We start from the raw sequence: 19,229 nt of genomic DNA on the forward strand, positions 1-19,229 counted from the left end.
TTGGGGTCCCCCATTGAGACCCATCATTGGGGTACATCTGTTTTTGGGGATCCTCCATTGAGACCCATCACTGCAGCCCCCGATTCTGGGGTACACATTTTTTGGGGGTCCCCTCCACCTCTGAGACCCCATCATTGGGGTACACCTTGTTTTGGGGTCCCTCATTGAGACCCCATAATTGGGGTACACCTTGTTTTGGGGTCCCCCATTGAGACCCATCATTGGGGTACATCTTTTTGGGGGGTCCCCTCCACCCCTGAGACCCCATAATTGGGGTACACCTGTTCTGGGGGTCCCCATCATTGGGGTACATCTGTTTTTGGAGATCCTCCATTGAGACCCATCACTGCAGCCCCCCATTCTGGGGTACACCTTTTTTTTGGGGGGTCTCTTCCACCCCAGAGACCCCATCATTGGGGTACACACTTTTTTGGGGTCCCCCATTGAGACCCCATCATTGGGGTACATCTTTTTTGGGGGGTCCCCTCCACCCCTAAGACCCCGTAATTGGGGTACATCTTGTTTTGTGGTCCCCCATTGAGACCCCATCATTGGGGTACACCTTTTTTTGGGGGGGTCTCTTCCACCCCAGAGACCCCATCATTGGGGTACACATTTTTTTGGGGTCCCCCATTGAGACCCCATCATTGGGGTACACCTTGTTTTGGGGGTGGTCCCAGCCCCTTCCCCCACCGACACCCCATCACTGCAACACTGGGAAATCCCGGACCCCCAAAAACCCCTTGAGACCCCTCCCCACTCTCCAAAACCCCTTGAGACCCCCCCAAAAACCCCTTGAGACCCCCCAAAAACCCCTTGAGACCCCTCCCCACCCCCCAAAACTCCACTCCTGCCCCCCCCTCATTGGGTACAACTGGTGCTGGGGGTCCCGACCCCCCCCCCCCCAAACCACTGAGACCCCTCCCCACCCATCGAGGTCTCCCCAAATTCAGCTTCGGGGAACCCCCCCATGCTTGGGGGGCACTGGGGGGCGATGCCACCTTTAGGGGGGCACAGGGGGGGGCACATGTGGGTGCTTTTTGGGGGGGGTCTCAGTCCTTGTGCCCCCTCCTCTCGGGGGCTTCTTCTGCATCTTTTTGGGGGTTTTGGGGTTTGTTTTTTTTTTTTTGTACAGAAAATGAAAATGGAAAAAAAGAGGAAAATAAAGAAAAAAAAAAAAAGGCTGGGAAATGAAAAGGGAGTTTGTGGGTCCTGCCATGAATGGGGGGACCTCAAAATTCGGGGTGGGGGACCCTAAAATTAAGGATGTGGAGTGCAAGAATGGGGGACCCCAAAATTAGGGATGGGGTGTGCGAGGATCCCAAAATTAGGGATAGGGGTGCAGGGATGGGGGACCCCAAAATTAGGGATGGAGGTGAAAGGACCCCAAAACTCGGGATGGGGACCCCAAAATTGGGGAAGGGGGGTGCAAGGATGGGGACGCTAAAATTGGGGATGGGGGGTGGAAGGACCCCAAAATTGGGGATGGGGGGTACAAGGACCCCAAAATTAAGGATGGGGGGCGCAAAATCCCAAAATTAGGAATGGAGGTGCAAGGATGGGGGGACCCCAAAATTAGGGATATGGGGGTGGAATGTTGAGGGATCCCAAAATTAGGGGTGGGGGGTGGAAAGACGGGGGACCCCAGAATTAGGGATGGGGGGTGGAAAGAAGGGGGACCCCAAAATTAGGGATGGGGGGTGGAAAGAAGGGGGACCCCAAAATTAGGGATGGGGGTGGAAAGAAGGGGGACCCCAAAATTAGAGATGGGGGGTGAAAAGAAGGGGGACCCCAAAATTAGGGATGGGGGGTGGAAAGAAGGGGGACCCCAGAATTAGGGATGGGGGACCCCAAAATTAGAGATAGGGGGGTGCAAAGATGGGGGACTCTAAAATTCGAGATGGGAGTGCAGGGATCGGGGACCAAAATTCGGGATGGGGGACCCCAAAGTTAGGGATAGGGAAGGTGGAAGGACGGGGGACCCCAAAATTGGGGATGGAGGACCCCAAAATTAAGGGTGGGGGACCCCAAAATTCGGGATGGGGGGTGAAAGGACCCCAAGATTCGGGATGGGGAGTGCAGGGATCGGGGCCCAAAATTCGGGATGGGGACCCCAAAATTTGGGATGGGGGTGCAGGGACCCCAAAATTAGGGATAGGGACCCCAAAATTTGGGATGGGGTGCAGGGACCCCAAAATTGGGGATAGGGACCCCAAAATTTGGGATGGGGACCCCAAAATTTGGGATGGGGGTGCAGGGACCCCAAAATTAGGGATAGAGACCCCAAAATTTGGGATGGGGACCCCAAAATTTGGGATGGGGGTGCAGGGACCCAAAATTAGGGATAGGGACCCCAAAATTTGGGATGGGGGAGCAGGGACCCCAAAATTGGGGATGGGGGGGTGCAAAGATGGGGGACCCCAAAATTCGGGGGTGGGGGTGCAGGGACCGGGCTGACCCCCGGTTTCGGGGGGGGGTGGGGGAGGTCTCGCCCCTCCCCTTTCCCGTCGGCCCCCGCGGCCCCGGTGGCTCCGCCCTCCCGGCAGCGCGCGCCTGGGGGCGGGGCCAGGCGGGGGCCGGGACCGGCACCGGCACCGGGAACCGGGACCCGGCCGGACCCACGTGCGGCGCTGGGCGAGATGTGGCCGCTCCGGCTGGGCACGGTGAGAACGGGAACGGGAACCGGGCCGGGGTGAGGGGGGAGGCCCGGTTACCGGGATGGATCCCGGTAATGATCCCCGGTAAGGATCCCTGGTCCCCGGTAAGGGTTCCCGGTAAAGATCCCCGGTAAGGGTTCACGGTAATGATCCCCGGTAACGATCCCCAGTTCCCGGTAAGGATCCTGGTAAGGAATCCCCAGTTCCCGGTAAGGATCCCCGGTTCCCGGTAGGGATCATGGTAATAATCCCCGGTAATGATCCCCGGTTCCCGGTAAGGGTTCCCGGTAATGATCCCCGGTAAGGATCCCCGGTGAGGACCCCCGGTAATGAACCCCGGCTCGGATCCCGGTTCCCAGTGAAGATCCCCGGTTCCCGCATCCCCCGGCGGCTCCCGCTGCGCAGAAAGTCCCGGTTACCGGAGGGAGAGTCCCGGACCTCAAACGGGTCCCGGGTCCCGTTCCCGGTGGCTCTCGGTGCTCACAGGGGTCCCGGTACACGGCGGGACAGTCCCGGTATCCGGTACACGGTTGGGGGGACACGCACCGGGGTCCCCCGGTGCACGGGCAGCCCAAACCCCAAACGGGTCCCGGTCCCCGGTGTGGGGGGGTCCCGCTCCCCGTTACCGGCGGGGGTTGTCCCGGTACCCCCCGTTCCCCCTCAGTGTGCCCCTTCGTTCCGGGAGGGTCTCAATTCCATCCCGCTCCTCTTCCTCCCCTCTGAGCACCGGGACCCCCATCCCGGTAACGGGACCCCCCCCATCCCGGTACCGCGTGCCTTCCCCCGCCCCTCACGGACTTTGTGTCGGTCCCAAAGTCCCCGGGGCCGGTCCCGGCCCCGCCACCCCCGGCCTTGGCCCCTGCCCGGTGCCCGCGGGTGATGCAATGGGGCGGCCGCGGTTACATCACCCGGGAACCGAACCGGGGGCACCGGCGGTGGGCACGGGGGGGTCCCGAGCACCGGGGGGCACCGGGGGGCACCGGGGATGGGTATGGGGGGGGTTCCCCATGTGCCTTGTGGGGTCCTTGGGGTCCCCATGTGCCCCATGTCCCCCCTCCCCATTTCGTGCAGACCCTGCAGCGCTGGGGGTCTCACACCGTGTCCCCCCTCCCCATTTCCATCCTGAGGGTCCCAGGGGGTCTCACACCGTGTCCCCCCTCCCCATTTCCATCCTGAGGGTCCCAGGGGGTCTCACACCGTGTCCCCCCTCCCCATTTCCATCCTGAGGGTCCCAGGGGGTCTCACACCGTGTCCCCCCTCCCCATTTCCATTCTGAGGGTCCCAGGGGGGGTCTCACACCGTGTCCCCCCTCCCCATTTCCATCCTGAGGGTCCCAGGGGGGTCTCACACCGTGTCCCCCCTCCCCATTTCCATCCTGAGGGTCCCAGGGGGTCTCACACCTTGTCCCCCCTCCCCATTTCCATCCTGAGGGTCCCAGGGGGTCTCACACCGTGTCCCCCCTCCCCATTTCCATCCTGAGGGTCCCAGGGGGGTCTCACACCGTGTCCCCCCTCCCCATTTCCATCCTGAGGGTCCCAGGGGGTCTCACACCGTGTCCCCCCTCCCCATTTCCATTTCTGAGGGTCCCAGGGGGTCTCACACCGTGTCCCCCCTCCCCATTTCCATCCTGAGGGTCCCAGGGGGTCTCACACCGTGTCCCCCCTCCCCATTTCCATCCTGAGGGTCCCAGGGGGTCTCACACCGTGTCCCCCTCCCCATTTCCATTCTGAGGGTCCCAGGGGGTCTCACACCTTGTCCCCCTCCCCATTTCCATTCTGAGGGTCCCAGGGGGGTCTCACACCGTGTCCTCCTCCCCATTTCCATCCTGAGGGTCCCAGGGGGTCTCACACCGTGTCCCCCTCCCCATTTCCATCCTGAGGGTCCCAGGGGGTCTCACACCGTGTCCCCCCTCCCCATTTCCATCCTGAGGGTCCCAGGGGGGTCTCACACCGTGTCCCCCTCCCCATTTCCATTCTGAGGGTCCCAGGGGGTCTCACACCGTGTCCCCCCTCCCCATTTCCATCCTGAGGGTCCCAGGGGGTCTCACACCGTGTCCCCCCTCCCCATTTCCATCCTGAGGGTCCCAGGGGGTCTCACACCGTGTCCCCCTCCCCATTTGGTGCAGACCCTGCAGCGCTGGGGGTCCCGGCTGGGCACGGGCACCCTGCGGGCACAGCACGGAGCCGCCGCCACCGCTGCCCCCGGGCACTGCCCGGGCTGGACGGGCCAGGAGAGCCTGGCCCAGAGCGACCCCGAGCTCTGGAGCCTCCTGCAGAAGGAGAAGGATCGGCAGTGCCGGGGGCTGGAGCTCATCGCCTCCGAGGTGGGGCTGGGGGCGTGGGGAGGGGTGGGGTCAGGCCCGGAGGGTTTGGGTTGGGTTTGGTTTGGTTTGGTTTGGGAGGCTTGGGAGGGGGTGAAGGTGGGACTTGGGGGGCTTGGGAAGAGTTGGGGTCAGGCCCGGAGGGGTTGGGAAGGGTTTGGGTTGGGTTGAGTTTGATTTGGGAGGCTTGGGAAGGGGTCAAGGTGGGACTTGAGGGGCTTGGGAAGGGGTGGGGTTGGGCCTGGAGGGGTTGGGAAAGAGGTTGGGCAGGGGTTTGGGGGCTTGAGGGGATTAGAAAGGGGTGAGGGTGGGCTCGGGGGGCTTGGGAAGGGGTGGGTAGGGTTGGGACGGTGTGAAAGGGTTGGGGTTGTGCTTGGGGTACCCCCTGTTTAGGGGGGTTTGGCTGCTCCGATTCCCATCCCTGTCCCAGTCCCCAGTTGGGGGGATCCTGGTGCCCCTGTTCTCCCCCTGTGTGCCCCTTCCCCAACCTCCATCATCCCTGGGGGTCTCAGTTCCATCCCATCCTCCTCTTCACCCCTGGCTGATCAGCAGGACCCCCATCCTGGTGTTGTGTGTCCCCCCCCCCCAAACCCCCCTGTCCATCCCAAAGTCCCCAGGGCTGTGACAGCCACCACCACCAGCCTTGGTCCCTCCACAGGGTGGGCTCAGCTTGGGGTACCCCCTGTTTTTGGGGTTTGGCTGCTCTGATTCCCATCCCTGTCCCCGCTGGGAGGGTCCCAGTGCCCCCTGTGTGCCCCTTCCTCCACCCTCCATCATCCCTGCGGGTCTCAATTCCATCCCATCCTCCTCCTCACCCCCATCCTGGTGTTGTGTGTGTCCCCCCTGTCCATCCCAAAGTCCCCAGCCTTGGTTCCCTGCCCATAGGGTGGGCTCATACTTGGGGTGCCCCCTGTTTTTGGGGGTTTGCCTGCTCTGATTCCCATCCATTTTTTTCCCCCCACCCAGAATTTCTGCAGCCGGGCAGCTCTGGAGGCCCTGGGCTCCTGCCTGAACAACAAATACTCAGAGGGCTATCCTGGGAAGAGGTGAAGTGGGGAGTGGGTTGGGGTTCAGGGACGGGCTGGGGGCTCCCCAGGGGTGATGCCTTGTGAGGGCTGACCTGGAACTGAGCTAAGGAATAAATGGGGATTTATTAAGAGGCCTCAACAGATCCACCTTGGGCAAAGAGGAGTTGTCAGAACATATCACAGTGACCCCCTGGTGTCCCCAGGAACTATGGGGGTGCCAAGGTGGTGGATCAGATCACTCCTGTGGGGTCAGGCTGGCAGTGGGTATTGGAATATTACCAATGTTGCTGGACAGGACGTGCCTGAGCTTGTCTGGCCCTTGGTGCTGAACCAAAAGGCAGCAACTGTGGTGATTTCACCCCAAAAACACTTTTGGCTGGCTGGATGCTGCAGCTGAGCCCTTGGAGACGAGTCCAGGCGTGCAGGAGCTCAGGTTTTTCTCCACTGGAGAAGCTTTAAGGCCATGGTGAAGGAAAGGAGTTGAGTTCTGATGGAGGGTTTGGATCCAGAGCTTTGTTGTGGCCCACTCTGAATGCAGCAACAGCTCCAGCAGAACTCCCCAATTCCGTGGTTGTTGTTCCTTTTAACCCCAGGGAGAGGGGGAGGGAAGGGGTAGGGAGCCACCAACCAGGTACAGGAGGGGAGGGACAAAGGGACAAAGGACACCTGGATGGCCCAATGTCCCCCAGGGGTAGAGGGCATCCTTTGGATCTGCCAATTCTGGAATGCCAGGACTGACAGACAGTGCTGGGAGGGGAAGGGAGAGGTGTCTGACACACGTGGCAGGGAATGATCAGGGGAGGGACCCGAGGTTCTGAGGTAAACCCTGAAATCACAACGCAACAAGTGGGGACCCCCTGGTGACCCTGTGCTGTCCCCATGTACCATGGGGGTGCCGAGGTGGTGGATCAGGTCACTCCCATGGGGTCAGGGTGGCAATGGTGACCCTGTGCTGTCCCCAGGCACTGTGGTGGTGTCAAGGTGGTGGATCAGGTCACTCCCATGGGGTCATGGTGGCAATGATGACCCTGTGCTGTCCCCAGGTACTACGGGGGTGCCGAGGTGGTGGACCAGATCGAGCTGCTGTGCGAGCAGAGGGCTCTGGAGGCGTTTGACCTGGACCCTGCACGCTGGGGTGTCAATGTCCAGCCCTACTCGGGCTCCCCGGCCAACCTGGCGGCCTACACGGCCCTGCTGCAGCCCCACGAGCGCCTGATGGGGCTGGACCTGCCCGACGGGGGACAGTAAGGGGGGATTTGGGGCTGGAGATTTGGGATATAGGACCAGTACATGGGGATTTGGGGATTGGGGTTGGGGATTTGGGGATTGGGAATTGGATCTGCCCAACCTGGCGGCCTACACGGCCCTGCTGCAGCCCCACGAGCGTCTGATGGGGCTGGACCTGCCCGACGGGGGACAGTAAGGGGGGATTTGGGGCTGGAGATTTGGGGATTTGGGATATAGGACCAGTACATGGGGATTTGGGGATTGGGGTTTGGGATTTGGGGGTTGGGAATTGGGGAATTGGACCTGCCCAACCTGGCGGCCTACACGGCCCTGCTGCAGCCCCACGAGCGCCTGATGGGGCTGGACCTGCCCGACGGGGGACAGTAAGGGGGGATTTGGGGCTGGAGATTTGGGGATTTGGGATATAGGACCAGTACATGGGGATTTGGGGATTTGGGGATTGGGGTTGGGGATTTGGGGGTTGGGAATTGGACCTGCCCAACCTGGCGGCCTACACGGCCCTGCTGCAGCCCCACGAGCGCCTGATGGGGCTGGACCTGCCCGACAGGGGACAGTAAGGGGGGATTTGGGGGGTTTTGGGGTTGGGGATTGGGGATTTGGGGATTGGGAGTTTGGGATGTAGGGCCAGTATGTGAGGATTTGGGGATTGGGGAGTTTGGGATTGGGGAATTGCGATGTAGGGCCAGTACATGGGGATTGGGGGGGATTGGGAGTTGGGGAATGGGGGATTGGGAATTGAGGGATTGGGAATTGGGGAATTTGGGATTGGGAATTGGGATGTTGGGACTTGGGGATTGGGAATTGAGGAACTGGGAAATTGGGAATTGGGAACTGGGGAAATGGGATGTAGGGACAGTACATGGGGAATTGAGGGATTGGGAATTGGGGGATTAAGGATTGAGGATTGGAGATTGGGGATTGGGAGTTGGGAGAATGGGGATTGGGGGAATTGGGGATTGAGGATTGAGGATTGGGGATTGGGAATTGGAGAATTGGGAAATTGGACCTGCCCGATGGGGCTCAGTGCGTGGGGCCTGGGGGGATTGGGGATTGGGAGTTGGGAATTGGGGGAATGGGGGATTGGGGAATTGAGGATTGGGGGTTTGGGGATTGGGGAATTGAGGATTGGGGGAATTGGGATGTACATGGGGAACGGGGAATTGGGGGGAGTTGGGAATTGATGGAACATCTTCCCAGGGCCTACCCTAATATTTTCCCAGGCCCAGCCTTTCTTTCCAACTGCCCTGAATATCCCATTGTTTTCCCCCCACTTCCCCCCATTTTTCTGCATTTTCCCCCCATTTTTCCCCCATATTATCCCCATTTCTCCCGTGTTATCCTCATTTTATCCCATGATTTTATCCCCAGTTTTATCCCCATTTTTCCCCTATTTATTTTATCCCCGTTCCCTTCCCAGCCTCACCCACGGTTACATGACGGACACCAAGCGGATCTCGGCCACCTCCATCTTCTTCGAGTCCATGCCCTACAAGCTGGATGTGAGCTGGGGACAAAGTGGGGGTCTGGGGAGAGTGTCACCAGGGTGACCTGTCTGTCTGTCTGTCTGTCCCTGGGCTGACTGACCTGTCTCTCTGTCTGTCCATCCCCGGAGTGACTAACCTGTCTGTCTCTCCCTGGGCTGATTGACCTGTCTGTCTGTCCTTGGGCTGACTGATCTGTCTGTCTGTTTGTCTGTCCCTGGACTGACTGACCTCTCTGTCTGTCCTTGCACTGACCAATCTGTCTGTCTGTCCATCCCTTCACTGACTGACCCGTTTGCCTGTTCCTTGACTGACCAATGTGTGTGTCTGTCTGTCGCTGGACTGACTAACCTGTCTCTCTGTCCCTGGGCTGACTGACCTGTCTGTCAGTCTATCTGTCTATCCCAGAACTGACTGACCAATGTGTCTGTCTGTCCTTGGGCTCTGACTGACCCGTCTGTCTGTCCATCCATCCCGGGCTGACTGACCTGTCTGTCCCTCCTTGGACCGACTAACCTGTCTGTCTGTCCCTGGGCTGACTGACCTGTCTGTCTGTCTATCTGTCTATCCCAGAACTGACTGACCAATGTGTCTGTCTGTCCGTGGGCTCTGACTGACCCGTCTGTCCCTCCCTGGTCTGTCTGACCTGTCTGTCTATCCCTGGGCTGACTGACCTATCTGTCTATCTGTCCTTGGACTGACTGACCTGTCCATCCGTGGTCTCTCTGACCTGTCTGTCCCTCCCTCGTCTGTCTGACCTGTCTGTCCGTCCGTCTGTCCGTCCCAGCCCGCCACAGGCCTCATTGACTACGCCCAGCTGGAGGCGACCGCGCGGCTATCCCTGCACTGACCCATCTGTCTATCTGTCCCTGGGCTCACCGACCACTCGGTCAGTCTGTCTGTCCGTCTGTCCCTCCCTGGACTGTCTGACCTGTCCGTCTGTCCGTCCCAGCCCGCCACAGGCCTCATTGACTACGCCCAGCTGGAGGTGACGGCGCGTCTGTTCCGTCCCCGCCTGATCATCGCGGGCACCAGCGCCTACGCCCGCCTCATCGACTACGCCCGCATCAGGAGGGTGAGGAGGGGTCCTGGGGGGCTCAGGGGGGCTTTGGGGACAGCAGGTGACCCTGGTGGGTGTCCCCAGGTGGGTGTCCCCAGGTGAGTGTCCCCAGGTGGGTGTCCCTGGTGGGTGTCCCCAGGTGGGTGTCCCCAGGTGGGTGTCCCCAGGTGGGTGTCCCTGGTGGGTGTCTCCCGCCTCATCGACTACGCCCGCATCAGGAGGGTGAGGAGGGGTCCTGGGGGGTCCTGGGGGGCTCAGGGGGGCTTTGGGGACAGCAGGTGACCCTGGTGGGTGTCCCCAGGTGGGTGTCCCCAGGTGAGTGTCCCCAATGGGTGTCTCTGGTGGGTGTCTCCCGCCTCATCGACTGCACCCGCGTCAGGAGGGTGAGGAGGGCTCTGGGGGGCTCTGGGGGGCTCAGGGGGGTCCTGGGGGGCTCAGGGGGGCTTTGGGGACAGCAGGTGACCCTGGTGGGTGTCCCCAGGTGGGTGTCCCCAGGTGGGTGTCCCCAGGTGGGTGTCCCCAATGGGTGTCTCTGGTGGGTGTCTCCCGCCTCATCGACTATGCCCGCGTCAGGAGGGTGAGGAGGGGTCCTGGGGGCTCTGGGGGGCTCAGGAGGGCTTTGGGGACAGCAGGTGACCCTGGTGGGTGACCCCAGGTGGGTGTCCCCAGGTGAGTGTCCCCAATGGGTGTCTCTGGTGGGTGTCTCCCGCCTCATCGACTACGCCCGCATCAGGAGGGTGAGGAGGGGTCGTGGGGGGCTCAGGGGGTCGTGGGGGCCTCTGGGGGGCTCAGGGGGGCTTTGGGAGGTTCTGGGGACAGCAGGTGACCCCTGTGGGTGTCCCCCCCCAGGTGTGTGACGAGGTCAAGGCCTACCTGCTGGCAGACATGGCCCACATCAGCGGGCTGGTGGCCGCCAAGGTGATCCCGTCCCCCTTCGAGCACGCGGACGTCGTCACCAGCACCACGCACAAGACACTGAGGGGGGCCAGGTGGGACCACCGGGACCCCCATGGGAGGGGGTGGGACCCCGAGAGCCCCTTGGGGGGGCTGGGAATCAGGGAGATCCTCGGGGGGCTGGGAATGAGGGAGCACCATGGGAATTGAGGAGCTTCTTGGGGGGCTGGGAATGAGGGACCCCCTTGTGGGGCTGCGAGCCCCTTGGGGAGCTGGGAATGAGGGATTCAGGGACCCCCTTGGGAGGTTGGGACTGAAGGAGCTCCTTGTGGGGCTGGGACCCAGGGAGCCCCAGGTGCACCCCAAGGGGATCCCAAGGTGGGACCCTGTGAGCTCCTTGTGGGGCTGGGACTGAAGGAGCCATTTGAGGGGCTGGGAATGAGGGGGATCCTTGGGGGTCTGGGACCTGTGAGCCCCTGGGGGACTGGGACTGAAGGAGCCCCTTGGGGAGCTGGGATTGGGGGATTCAGGGAGTCCCTTGGGGGGCTGAGACCCCAAGGAGCCCCAGGGAGCTCCAGGTGCACCCCAAGGGGACCCCAAGGTGCTCCAGGCTGGGACCCTGTGACCCCCTTGGGGGGCTGGGACTGAAGGACCCCCTTGGGAGGCTGGGACCCTGTGAGCCCCTTGTGGGGCTGGGAATGAGGGACCCCCTTGGGGAGTGGGGAATGAGGGAGCCCTTTGGGGGGTTGAGACTCTGGGAGCTTCTTGTGGGGCTGGGACTGAAGGGCCTTCTTGGGGGGCTGGGACTCCGGGAGCTTTTGGGGGGTCTGGGAGCCTGTGAGCCCCTTAAAGGACTGGGACCCCAAGAGCTTCTTGAGGGGTTGGGACTGAGGGAGCCCCTTGGGGATCTGGGACCCCAGGGAGCCCCAGGTGCACCCCAAGGGGACCCCAAAGTGCCCCAGGCTGGGACCCTGTGAGCCCCTTGTGGGGCTGGGAATGAGGGACCCCCTTGGGGAATGGGGAATGAGGGACCTTCTTGGGGGGCTGGGACCCCAAAGAGCCCCAGGTGCACCCCAAGGGGACCCCAAAGTGCCCACCCAGGCTGGGATCCTGTGAGCCCTTTTGGGGGTGGAGAATGAGGGGCCCCCTTGGGGGGCTGGGATTCAGGGACCACCATGGGGGTCTGGGGCTCAGGGAGCCCTTTGTGGGGCTGGGAGCCCATGAGCTCCTTGTGGGGCTGAGACTGAAGGAGCTCCTTGGGGATCTGTGACCCTGTGAGCTCCTTGTGGGGCTGGGAATGTGGGATCCCCTTTGGGGGGCTGGGAATGTGGGATCCCCCTTTGGGGGGCTGGGAATGTGGGGTCCCCCTTGGGGGTGGGGAATGAAGGAGCTTCTTGGGGGGGCTGGGACCCTGTGAGCTCTTTAGGGTCTGGGAATGAGGGACCCCCTTATGGGGCTGGGAATGAAGGAGCCCCTTGGGGGGCTGGGAATGAAGGAACCCCTTTGGGGGGCTGGGAATGAAGGAACCCCTTTGGGGGGCTGGGGCTCAGGGAGTCCCTTGGGGGGCTGGGAATGTGGGGTCCCCCTTGGGGGTGGGGAATGAAGGAGCTTCTTGGGGGTCTGGGAGCCTTTGAGCTCTTTGGGGTCTGGGAATGAGGGACCCCCTTATGGGGCTGGCACTGAAGGAACCCCTTTGGGGGGCTGGGAATGTGGGGTCCCCCTTGGGGGTGGGAAATGAAGGAGCTTCTTGGGGGGCTGGGAGCCTGTGAGCCCTTTGGGGGCTGGGAATGAGGGACCCCCTTATGGGGCTGGGACTGAAGGAACCCCTTTGGGGGGCTGGCACTGAAGGAGCCCCTTGTGGGGCTGCAATGAGGGAGCCTTTTGGGGGGCTGGGACCCAGGGACCCCCTTGTGGGGCTGAGACCCTGTGAGCTCTTTGGGAATGAAAGAGCCCCAGTGAGGGGCTGGGATTGAGGGACCCCCTTTGGGGGGCTGGGACTGAGGGACCCCCATGGGGGTTTGGGACGCTCTGAGCCCCTTGGTGGTCTGGGAACGAAGGAGCCCCTTGAACGTCCCCACGGGCAGCAGAGGTGACAGTGTCCCCTTGCCACCAGGTCAGGGCTGATCTTCTACCGCAAGGGCGTGCGCTCCGTGGATAAGAAGACGGGCAAGGAGACGCTCTACGACCTGGAGGACAGGATCAACTTCTCCGTGTTCCCCTCGCTGCAGGGGGGACCCCACAACCACGCCATCGCTGCCGTGGCCGTGGCCCTCAAACAGGTCTGGGCTGGGGACGGGGTGTCCTGTGTGCCCCCTGTGTTTGGGGTGGGCTGTTGGGGTGTCCCCCCTCGGCTGTAGGCTGTCCTGTGCCCCCCCTGTCCTCTTGGGGTGTCCCCTGTGCTGTGGGGTGTCCCCTGTACTTATGGGGTGTCCCCCTGTGCTATGGGCTGAACCCCCTGTGGTGATGGAGTGTCCCCCCTGTGTCCCCTGTCCTGATGGGGTGTCCCCCTGTGCTATGGGCTGAACCCCCTGTGGTGATGGAGTGTCCCCCCTGTGTCCCCTGTGCTATGGGGTGTCCCTGTCCTGTTGGGGTGTCCCCAGGCTGATGGGGTGTCCCCCCACGATGGAGTGTTGGGGTGTCCCCCTGTCCTGATGGGGTGTCCCCCCTGTGCTGTGGGGTGTCCCCTGTTCTATGGGGTGTCCCCAGGCTGATGGGGTGTCCCCCCATGATGGGGTGTTGGGGTGTCCCCCTTGTGCTGTGGGGTGTCCTGTGTCCCCCCCGTGCTGTGGGGTGTCCCCTATGTCCCCCTTGTGCCATGGGGTGTTTCCCCTGGGGTGTTGGGGTGTCCCCCTGTGATATGGGGTGTCCCCTGGTCTGATGGGGTGTTGGGGTGTCCCCTGTGCTATGGGGTGTCCCCTGGTCTGATGGGGTGTTGGGGTGTCCCCAGGCTGATGGGGTGTCCCCCCTGTGCTATGGAGTATTGGGGTGTCCCCCTTGTGCTATGGGGTGTCCCCCCTGGGGTGTAGGGGTGTCCCCCTGTGCTATGGGGTGTCCCCCTGTGCTATGGGGTGTCCCCTGGTCTGATGGGGTGTTGGGGTGTCCCCTGTGCTATGGGGTGTCGCCTGTGCTGTGGGGTGGTCCCGCATGTGCTGTGGGGAGTTGGGGTGTCCCCCCTGTACTTATGGGGTGTTGGGGTGTCTGTGGGGTGTCCCCCTGTGCTATGGGGTGTGCCCCCTGTGTCCCCCTGTGCTATTGGGTGTCCCCATGCTGATGGGGTGTCTCCTGTCTTATGGGGTGTTGGGGTGTCCCCTCTATCCTGTAGGGGTGTCCCCCCTGTCCTATTGGGGTGTCCCCACGCCAATGGTGTCCCCTGTTCTGTTGGGGTTTTGAGGTGCCCCCATGGTGACGGTGTCCCTGTCCCCCTGTGCTATGGGGTGTCTGTGGGGTGTCCCCATGGTGACGGTGTCCCTGTCCCCAGGCCAGCTCCCCGGCCTTCAGGCAGTACTGCCAGCAGGTGCTGAGGAACGCCAAGGCCATGGCACAGGCACTGCTGCAGAGGGGCTACACCCTGGTGTCAGGTGAGTCTGTGTGTCTGTCTGTCTGTCTGTCCCAGGTACACCCTGGTGTCAGGTGAGTCTGTCTGTCTGTCTGTCCCAGGTACACCCTGGTGTCAGGTGAGTCTGTCTGTCTGTCTGTCTGTCTGTCCCACGTACACCCTGGTGTCAGGTGAGTCTGTCTGTCTGTCTGTCTGTCTGTCCTGCTGGTACACCCTGGTGTCAGGTGAGTCTGTCTGTCTGTCTGTCTGTCTGTCTGTCCTGCTGGTACACCCTGGTGTCAGGTGAGGCTCTGACCCCACAGTTTTGGGGACCAGGTGCCCCCTGGTGCTCCAGTCCTGCTGTTTTTGGGGTCAGGGAGGGGTGAGCCATGGTTGGGGACAAGGCTGAGCCATGGTGGGGGACAAGAGTGACCCATGGTTGGGGACAAGGCTGAGCCATGGTGGGGGACAAGGCTGAGCCATGGTTGGGGACAAGAGTGACCCATGTGGGGGACAAGACTGAGCCGTGGTTGGGGACAAGGCTGAGCCATGGCTGGGGACAAGAGTGACCCATGGTTGGGGACAGGACTGAGCCATGGTGGGGGGACAAGAGTGACCCATGGCTGGGGACAAGAGTGAGCCATGGTTGGGGACAAGGCTGAGCCATGATGGGGGACAAGGCTGAGCCGTGGTTGGGGACAAGACTGAGCCATGGCTGGGGGACAAGACTGAGCCGTGGTTGGGGACAGGACTGAGCCGTGGTGGGGGACAAGAGTGACCCATGGTTGGGGACAAGGGTGAGCCATGGCTGGGGACAAGGCTGAGCCATGGTTGGGGACAAGGCTGACCCATGGTGGGGCCGAGTGGCTCTGCCCAATCTCAGCACAGCAGGAGGACTGGGGGGGCAGAGAAGTGAGGCTGAGCCAGAACCAGCAGCGCACACCAGGCCCTGCAGAGGGGTCTGGGGGCGCTCAGGGACCCCTCACCCCTCTCTTCCCTCCCCAGGGGGCACCGACAACCACCTGGTGCTGGTGGACCTGCGGCCCAAGGGCATGGACGGGGCGCGGGCAGAGCGGGTGCTGGAGCTCGTGTCCATCACGGCCAACAAGAACACGTGCCCAGGGGACAGGAGTGCCCTGACCCCCGGGGGGCTGCGCCTGGGTGAGGGGCACGGCCTGACCAGGGGCATGGGGGGCATCACCCCATAGCAGCCCTGCTGGTTCTGAGTGGGGATCTGGGGGTGGGTTTGGTGGAAAAGGGGGGCAGGGACTCAGGGGGAGAATTTGGGGACATCTTGGTCCCCAAATTTGGGGAGCCCCAGTGAAGGGGGTTTTGGGTCAGGGAGCTTCTTGGGGGGCTGGGAATGAGGGAGCTTCTTGTGGGGCTGGGACCCCATGAGCCCCTTGTGGGGCTGGGAATGAGGGAGATTCTTGGGGGTCTGGGATTCAGGGACCTCCATGAGGGATCTGTGACTGAGGGAGCCCCTTGTGGGGCTGCTGTCCCCACTGTCCCTGCTGTCCCTGATGGGCTCTGTCCCTGCTGTCCCCGCTGTCCCCAGGTGCCCCTGCCCTGACCTCCCGCCAGTTCCGTGAGGAGGATTTCCAGAAGGTCGTGGAGTTCATTGATGAGGGCATCGCCCTGGCCTTGGACGTCAAGAGCAAAACCAGTGAGCCCTTTCCCCCCAGTTTCCCTCCATCTCCCCCATTCACCCAATTACCCCCCATTTCCCCTCAATTTTCCCCCAATTTCCCCCCCATTTTCCCCATTTATCCCCATTCCTTCCTATTCCTCCCCAATTTCCCCACATATATTTTCCCCCATTTATTTTCCCCCATTTATTTCCCCTATTTCTTCCCCCACTTATTTCCCCCCATTTCCCCCATTTATTTCCTCCCATTTCCCCCAATTTTTCCCCATTTCCACCCCATTTCTCTCCATTTCCCCCCCATTTATTTCCCCCATTTGTTTCCCCCCATTTCCTTCTATTTCTTTCCCCCCATTTTTTGCCCCCATTTGTTTCCCCCCATTTCCTTCTATTTCTTTCCCCCCATTTTTGCCCCCATTTGTTTCCCCCCATTTCCCCCCAATTTTTCCTCATTTTTCCCCTATTTCCCCTCCATTTCCCCCCATTCCTTTCCCCCCATTTATATCCCCCCATTTCCTTCCATTTCTTCCCCTCCCCTTTCTTTCCCCCCATTTCTCCCCCCCAATTTTCCCCATTTCCCCCCCAACCCCTCACCCCACGCCGATGCCAGCCGTGCTGTGGGTACCCGTGGCATGTCTGGATCTGCCCTGGTGCTCACCTGTGCCCTCCCCACGCCAGGTAAGCTCCAGGATTTCAGGAATTTCCTGCTGCAGGACGCGGGGACGCAGCAGCGCCTGCAGGAGCTGCGCCAGCGCGTGGAGACCTTCGCCCGTGCCTTCCCCATGCCCGGCTTCAGCGACCACTGAGGGGGGCACGGCCCTGCTGCCAGCCTGGGGGCGCTGGGGAGGGGGCAGCGAGACCCTCAGAGCCACCCCTGCCTGTCCTTTTCCTCCTCTCGCCACCCTTGGGTGCTGCGTCTTTGTGCGCGCGTCCCGCTCTCAGTATTGGGGTACAGAGACCCCCCTAGAACCTTCCTGGGCTTGCTGCAGCCTCACCTTGCACTTTTCTATGGGGAGGGGTCGCTAATAAAAGTGGGGGCGGAGATTTGGGAGCTGTGCTGGATGTTGGGGAGGGGTCCCCCGAGTGCCAGGAGCCACCGGGGTGCTGTTGAGACCCCCATGCCCGCCCTCAGCGGCCACTGAGGGGGCACAGCCCTGCTGCCAGGTTGGGGGCACTGAGACCCTCAGAGCCGCCCCTGCCTGTCCTCTTGTCCCCCCGTTGTCACCTTTGTGTGCCACGTCCTTGGGCACCCATCCCACTCTCAGTGTTAGGGTACAGAGACCCCCCCCAAATCCTGCATTTGGGTGGGGGGGCGCTGCTTGCTGCAGCCTCATCTTGCACTTTTCCGTGGGGAGGGGTCGCTAATAAAAGTGGGGGCGGAGATTTGGAGGTGTTTGGGCTGTGCTGGATGTTGGGGAGGGGTCCCTCAGGCTCTCGTGCCTCAGTTTCCCCATGCTGGTGCTGCCCCCGTGGGCTCTGAGGGCAGGGGGATGTTGGGGAGGGGTCCATAGAACCCCTCAGCGAGGCTCTGGTGCCTCAGTTTCCCCATCCTGAGGGCAGGGGGTGATGCTGAGCCCTGGGACATTTGGGGTGCAATGGGGGGACAGCCTGGGGACCCTGCCCCCCCTTTTCCTCGTGTCCAACCGGGCTCTGTCCCCTGTCCCGGCTCTGTCTGGACTCTGTCCCGGGCTATGTCCCCTGTCCCGTGTCTGTCCCGTGTCTGTCCCGTGTCTGTCCCGTGTCTGTCCCGTGTCCCGGGCTCTGTCCCGGGCTCTATCCCGGCTCTGTCCCGTGTCCCGGGCTCTGTCCCGTGTCCCGTCTCCATCCCGTGTCTGTCCCGTCTCCCGTGTCCCGGCTCTGTCCCGGGCTCCATCCCGGCTCTGTCCCGTGTCTGTCCCGTGTCCCGGGCTCCATCCCGGCTCTGTCCCGTGTCTGTCCCGTGTCCCGGGCTCTATCCCGTGTCTGTCCCCTGTCCCCGGCTCTATCCCGGCTCTGTCCCGTGTCCCCGGCTCTATCCCGGCTCTGTCCCGGGCTCTATCCCGGCTCTGTCCCGTGTCCCGGGCTCTATCCCGGCTCTGTCCCGTGTCTGTCCTGTGTCCCGGGCTCCATCCCGGGCTCTATCCCTGCTCTGTCCCGTGTCCCGTCTCCATCCCGTGTCTGTCCCGTGTCCCGGGCCCTATCCCGTGTCTGGCCCGTGTCCCGGGCTGTGTCCCGGCTCTGTCCCGTGTCCCGGGCTCTGTCCCATGTCCCGGCTCTGTCCCGTGTCTGTCCCATATCCCGTGTCTGGCCCGTGTCCCGGGCTCTATCCCGGCTCTGTCCCGTGTCCTGTCTCCATCCCGTGTCACGCCCCCCCCGCGGGTCCCGCCCGTCCCCCCCGTGTCTCTCTGACCCCCCTCCCCTCCCCTCCCCTCCCCTCCCTTTCCCTTCCCGGAGGGGCCGCGAGGGGTCCCCGGGCCGTGGGAGCGGAACCGGCCCCGGGGGGCTCGGGGGCTTTGCGGGGTCTGTGCTGCTGCCAGGGCTGCGAGCGTCCCCCGGGGCGGGGGGTCACACAAACACCCCCGTGCTCAGGCTCTGGGAAAACACAAAACATCCGGAGATGTCCCCCCCAAGGCTCTGGGAAAACATAAAAGATCCAGTTTGCTGCCTCCGAGTTCTGGGAAACCATAAAAGATTCGGTTTGCTGCTCCTAGGGACTGGGAGACCCTAAAGGATCCAGTTTGCTGCCCCTTCCCACCCCAGGCTCTGGAAAATCATAAAGGATTCAGTTTGCTCCCCCCCAGGTTTTGGGAAACCCCAAAGCTGTCCCCAAGTTCTGGGAAACCATAAAGGATCCAGTGATGTCCCCTCCCCATCCACCCCAGGCTCTGGAAAAACCATAAAAAAATTAAGCCTGCTGCCCCCAACTTCCATAAAGGACCCAGTGCTGTCCCCCCAAGTTTTGGGAAACCCTGAAGGATCCAGTTTGGTGCCCCTGGGCTCTGAGAAACCATAAAGGATTCCGTTTACTGCCCCCCACTTTGGGAAACCCCAAAGGATCCGGTTTGCTGCTCTTAGATTCTGGGAAAACGCAAAGGACCCAGTGCTGTCCCCTCTCAGGTCCTACAAAACCATAAAAGATCCAGTTTGCTGCCCTCAAACTTTGGGAAACCATAAAGGATCCAGTGCTGTCCCCCCCAGGTTTTGGGAAACCCTGAAGGATCCAAAGCTGTCCCCAAGTTCTGGGAAACCATAAGGGATCCAATTTGCTGCTCCCAGGCTCCGTGATTCCATCAAGGATCCCATTTTCTGCTTCCCCCCTCGGGAAAACTCTAAATGATCCAATTTGCTGACCCCAAGCTCTGGAAAACCTCAAAGGATCCAG

The 19,229-nt window shown here is 62.0% G+C and overlaps 1 protein-coding gene across 2 annotated transcripts; it reads left to right on the forward strand.

Moving 5' to 3' along the window:
• Positions 1 to 2,613: 2,613 nt before the first annotated feature.
• Positions 2,614 to 17,251, forward strand: SHMT2 (serine hydroxymethyltransferase 2). 2 transcript variants are annotated; one of them, XM_063179382.1, is made up of 12 exons: positions 2,614 to 2,663; positions 4,783 to 4,980; positions 5,944 to 6,023; positions 7,049 to 7,249; positions 8,671 to 8,752; positions 9,687 to 9,809; positions 10,644 to 10,783; positions 12,802 to 12,967; positions 14,167 to 14,266; positions 15,229 to 15,384; positions 15,782 to 15,889; positions 16,547 to 17,251. In XM_063179382.1, exons 1-12 carry the CDS (start codon positions 2,640 to 2,642, stop codon positions 16,672 to 16,674), a joined length of 1,506 nt encoding a protein of 501 aa, XP_063035452.1. In that variant the 5' UTR covers positions 2,614 to 2,639; the 3' UTR covers positions 16,675 to 17,251. The 2 variants fall into 2 exon arrangements, with proteins under 2 accessions (XP_063035452.1, XP_063035453.1); XM_063179383.1 differs by lacking the exons at positions 2,614 to 2,663; positions 4,783 to 4,980; positions 5,944 to 6,023; positions 7,049 to 7,249 and adding an exon at positions 7,539 to 7,615.
• The last annotated feature ends 1,978 nt before the right edge of the window (positions 17,252 to 19,229 follow it).

The sequence above is a fragment of the Melospiza melodia genome, chromosome 31 (genome assembly GCF_035770615.1).
Source record: "Melospiza melodia melodia isolate bMelMel2 chromosome 31, bMelMel2.pri, whole genome shotgun sequence".
Lineage (NCBI taxonomy): Eukaryota > Metazoa > Chordata > Aves > Passeriformes > Passerellidae > Melospiza > Melospiza melodia.

Bases quoted from the DNA above. Each gene is read 5' to 3' on its own strand.
- SHMT2 (XM_063179382.1), top strand. From the start codon at position 2,640: ATGTGGCCGCTCCGGCTGGGCACG. The intron at 8,753-9,686 runs GTGAGCTGGGGA...TGTCCGTCCCAG, and splicing joins CCATGCCCTACAAGCTGGAT to CCCGCCACAGGCCTCATTGA. The intron at 12,968-14,166 runs GTCTGGGCTGGG...CCCTGTCCCCAG, and splicing joins TGGCCGTGGCCCTCAAACAG to GCCAGCTCCCCGGCCTTCAG.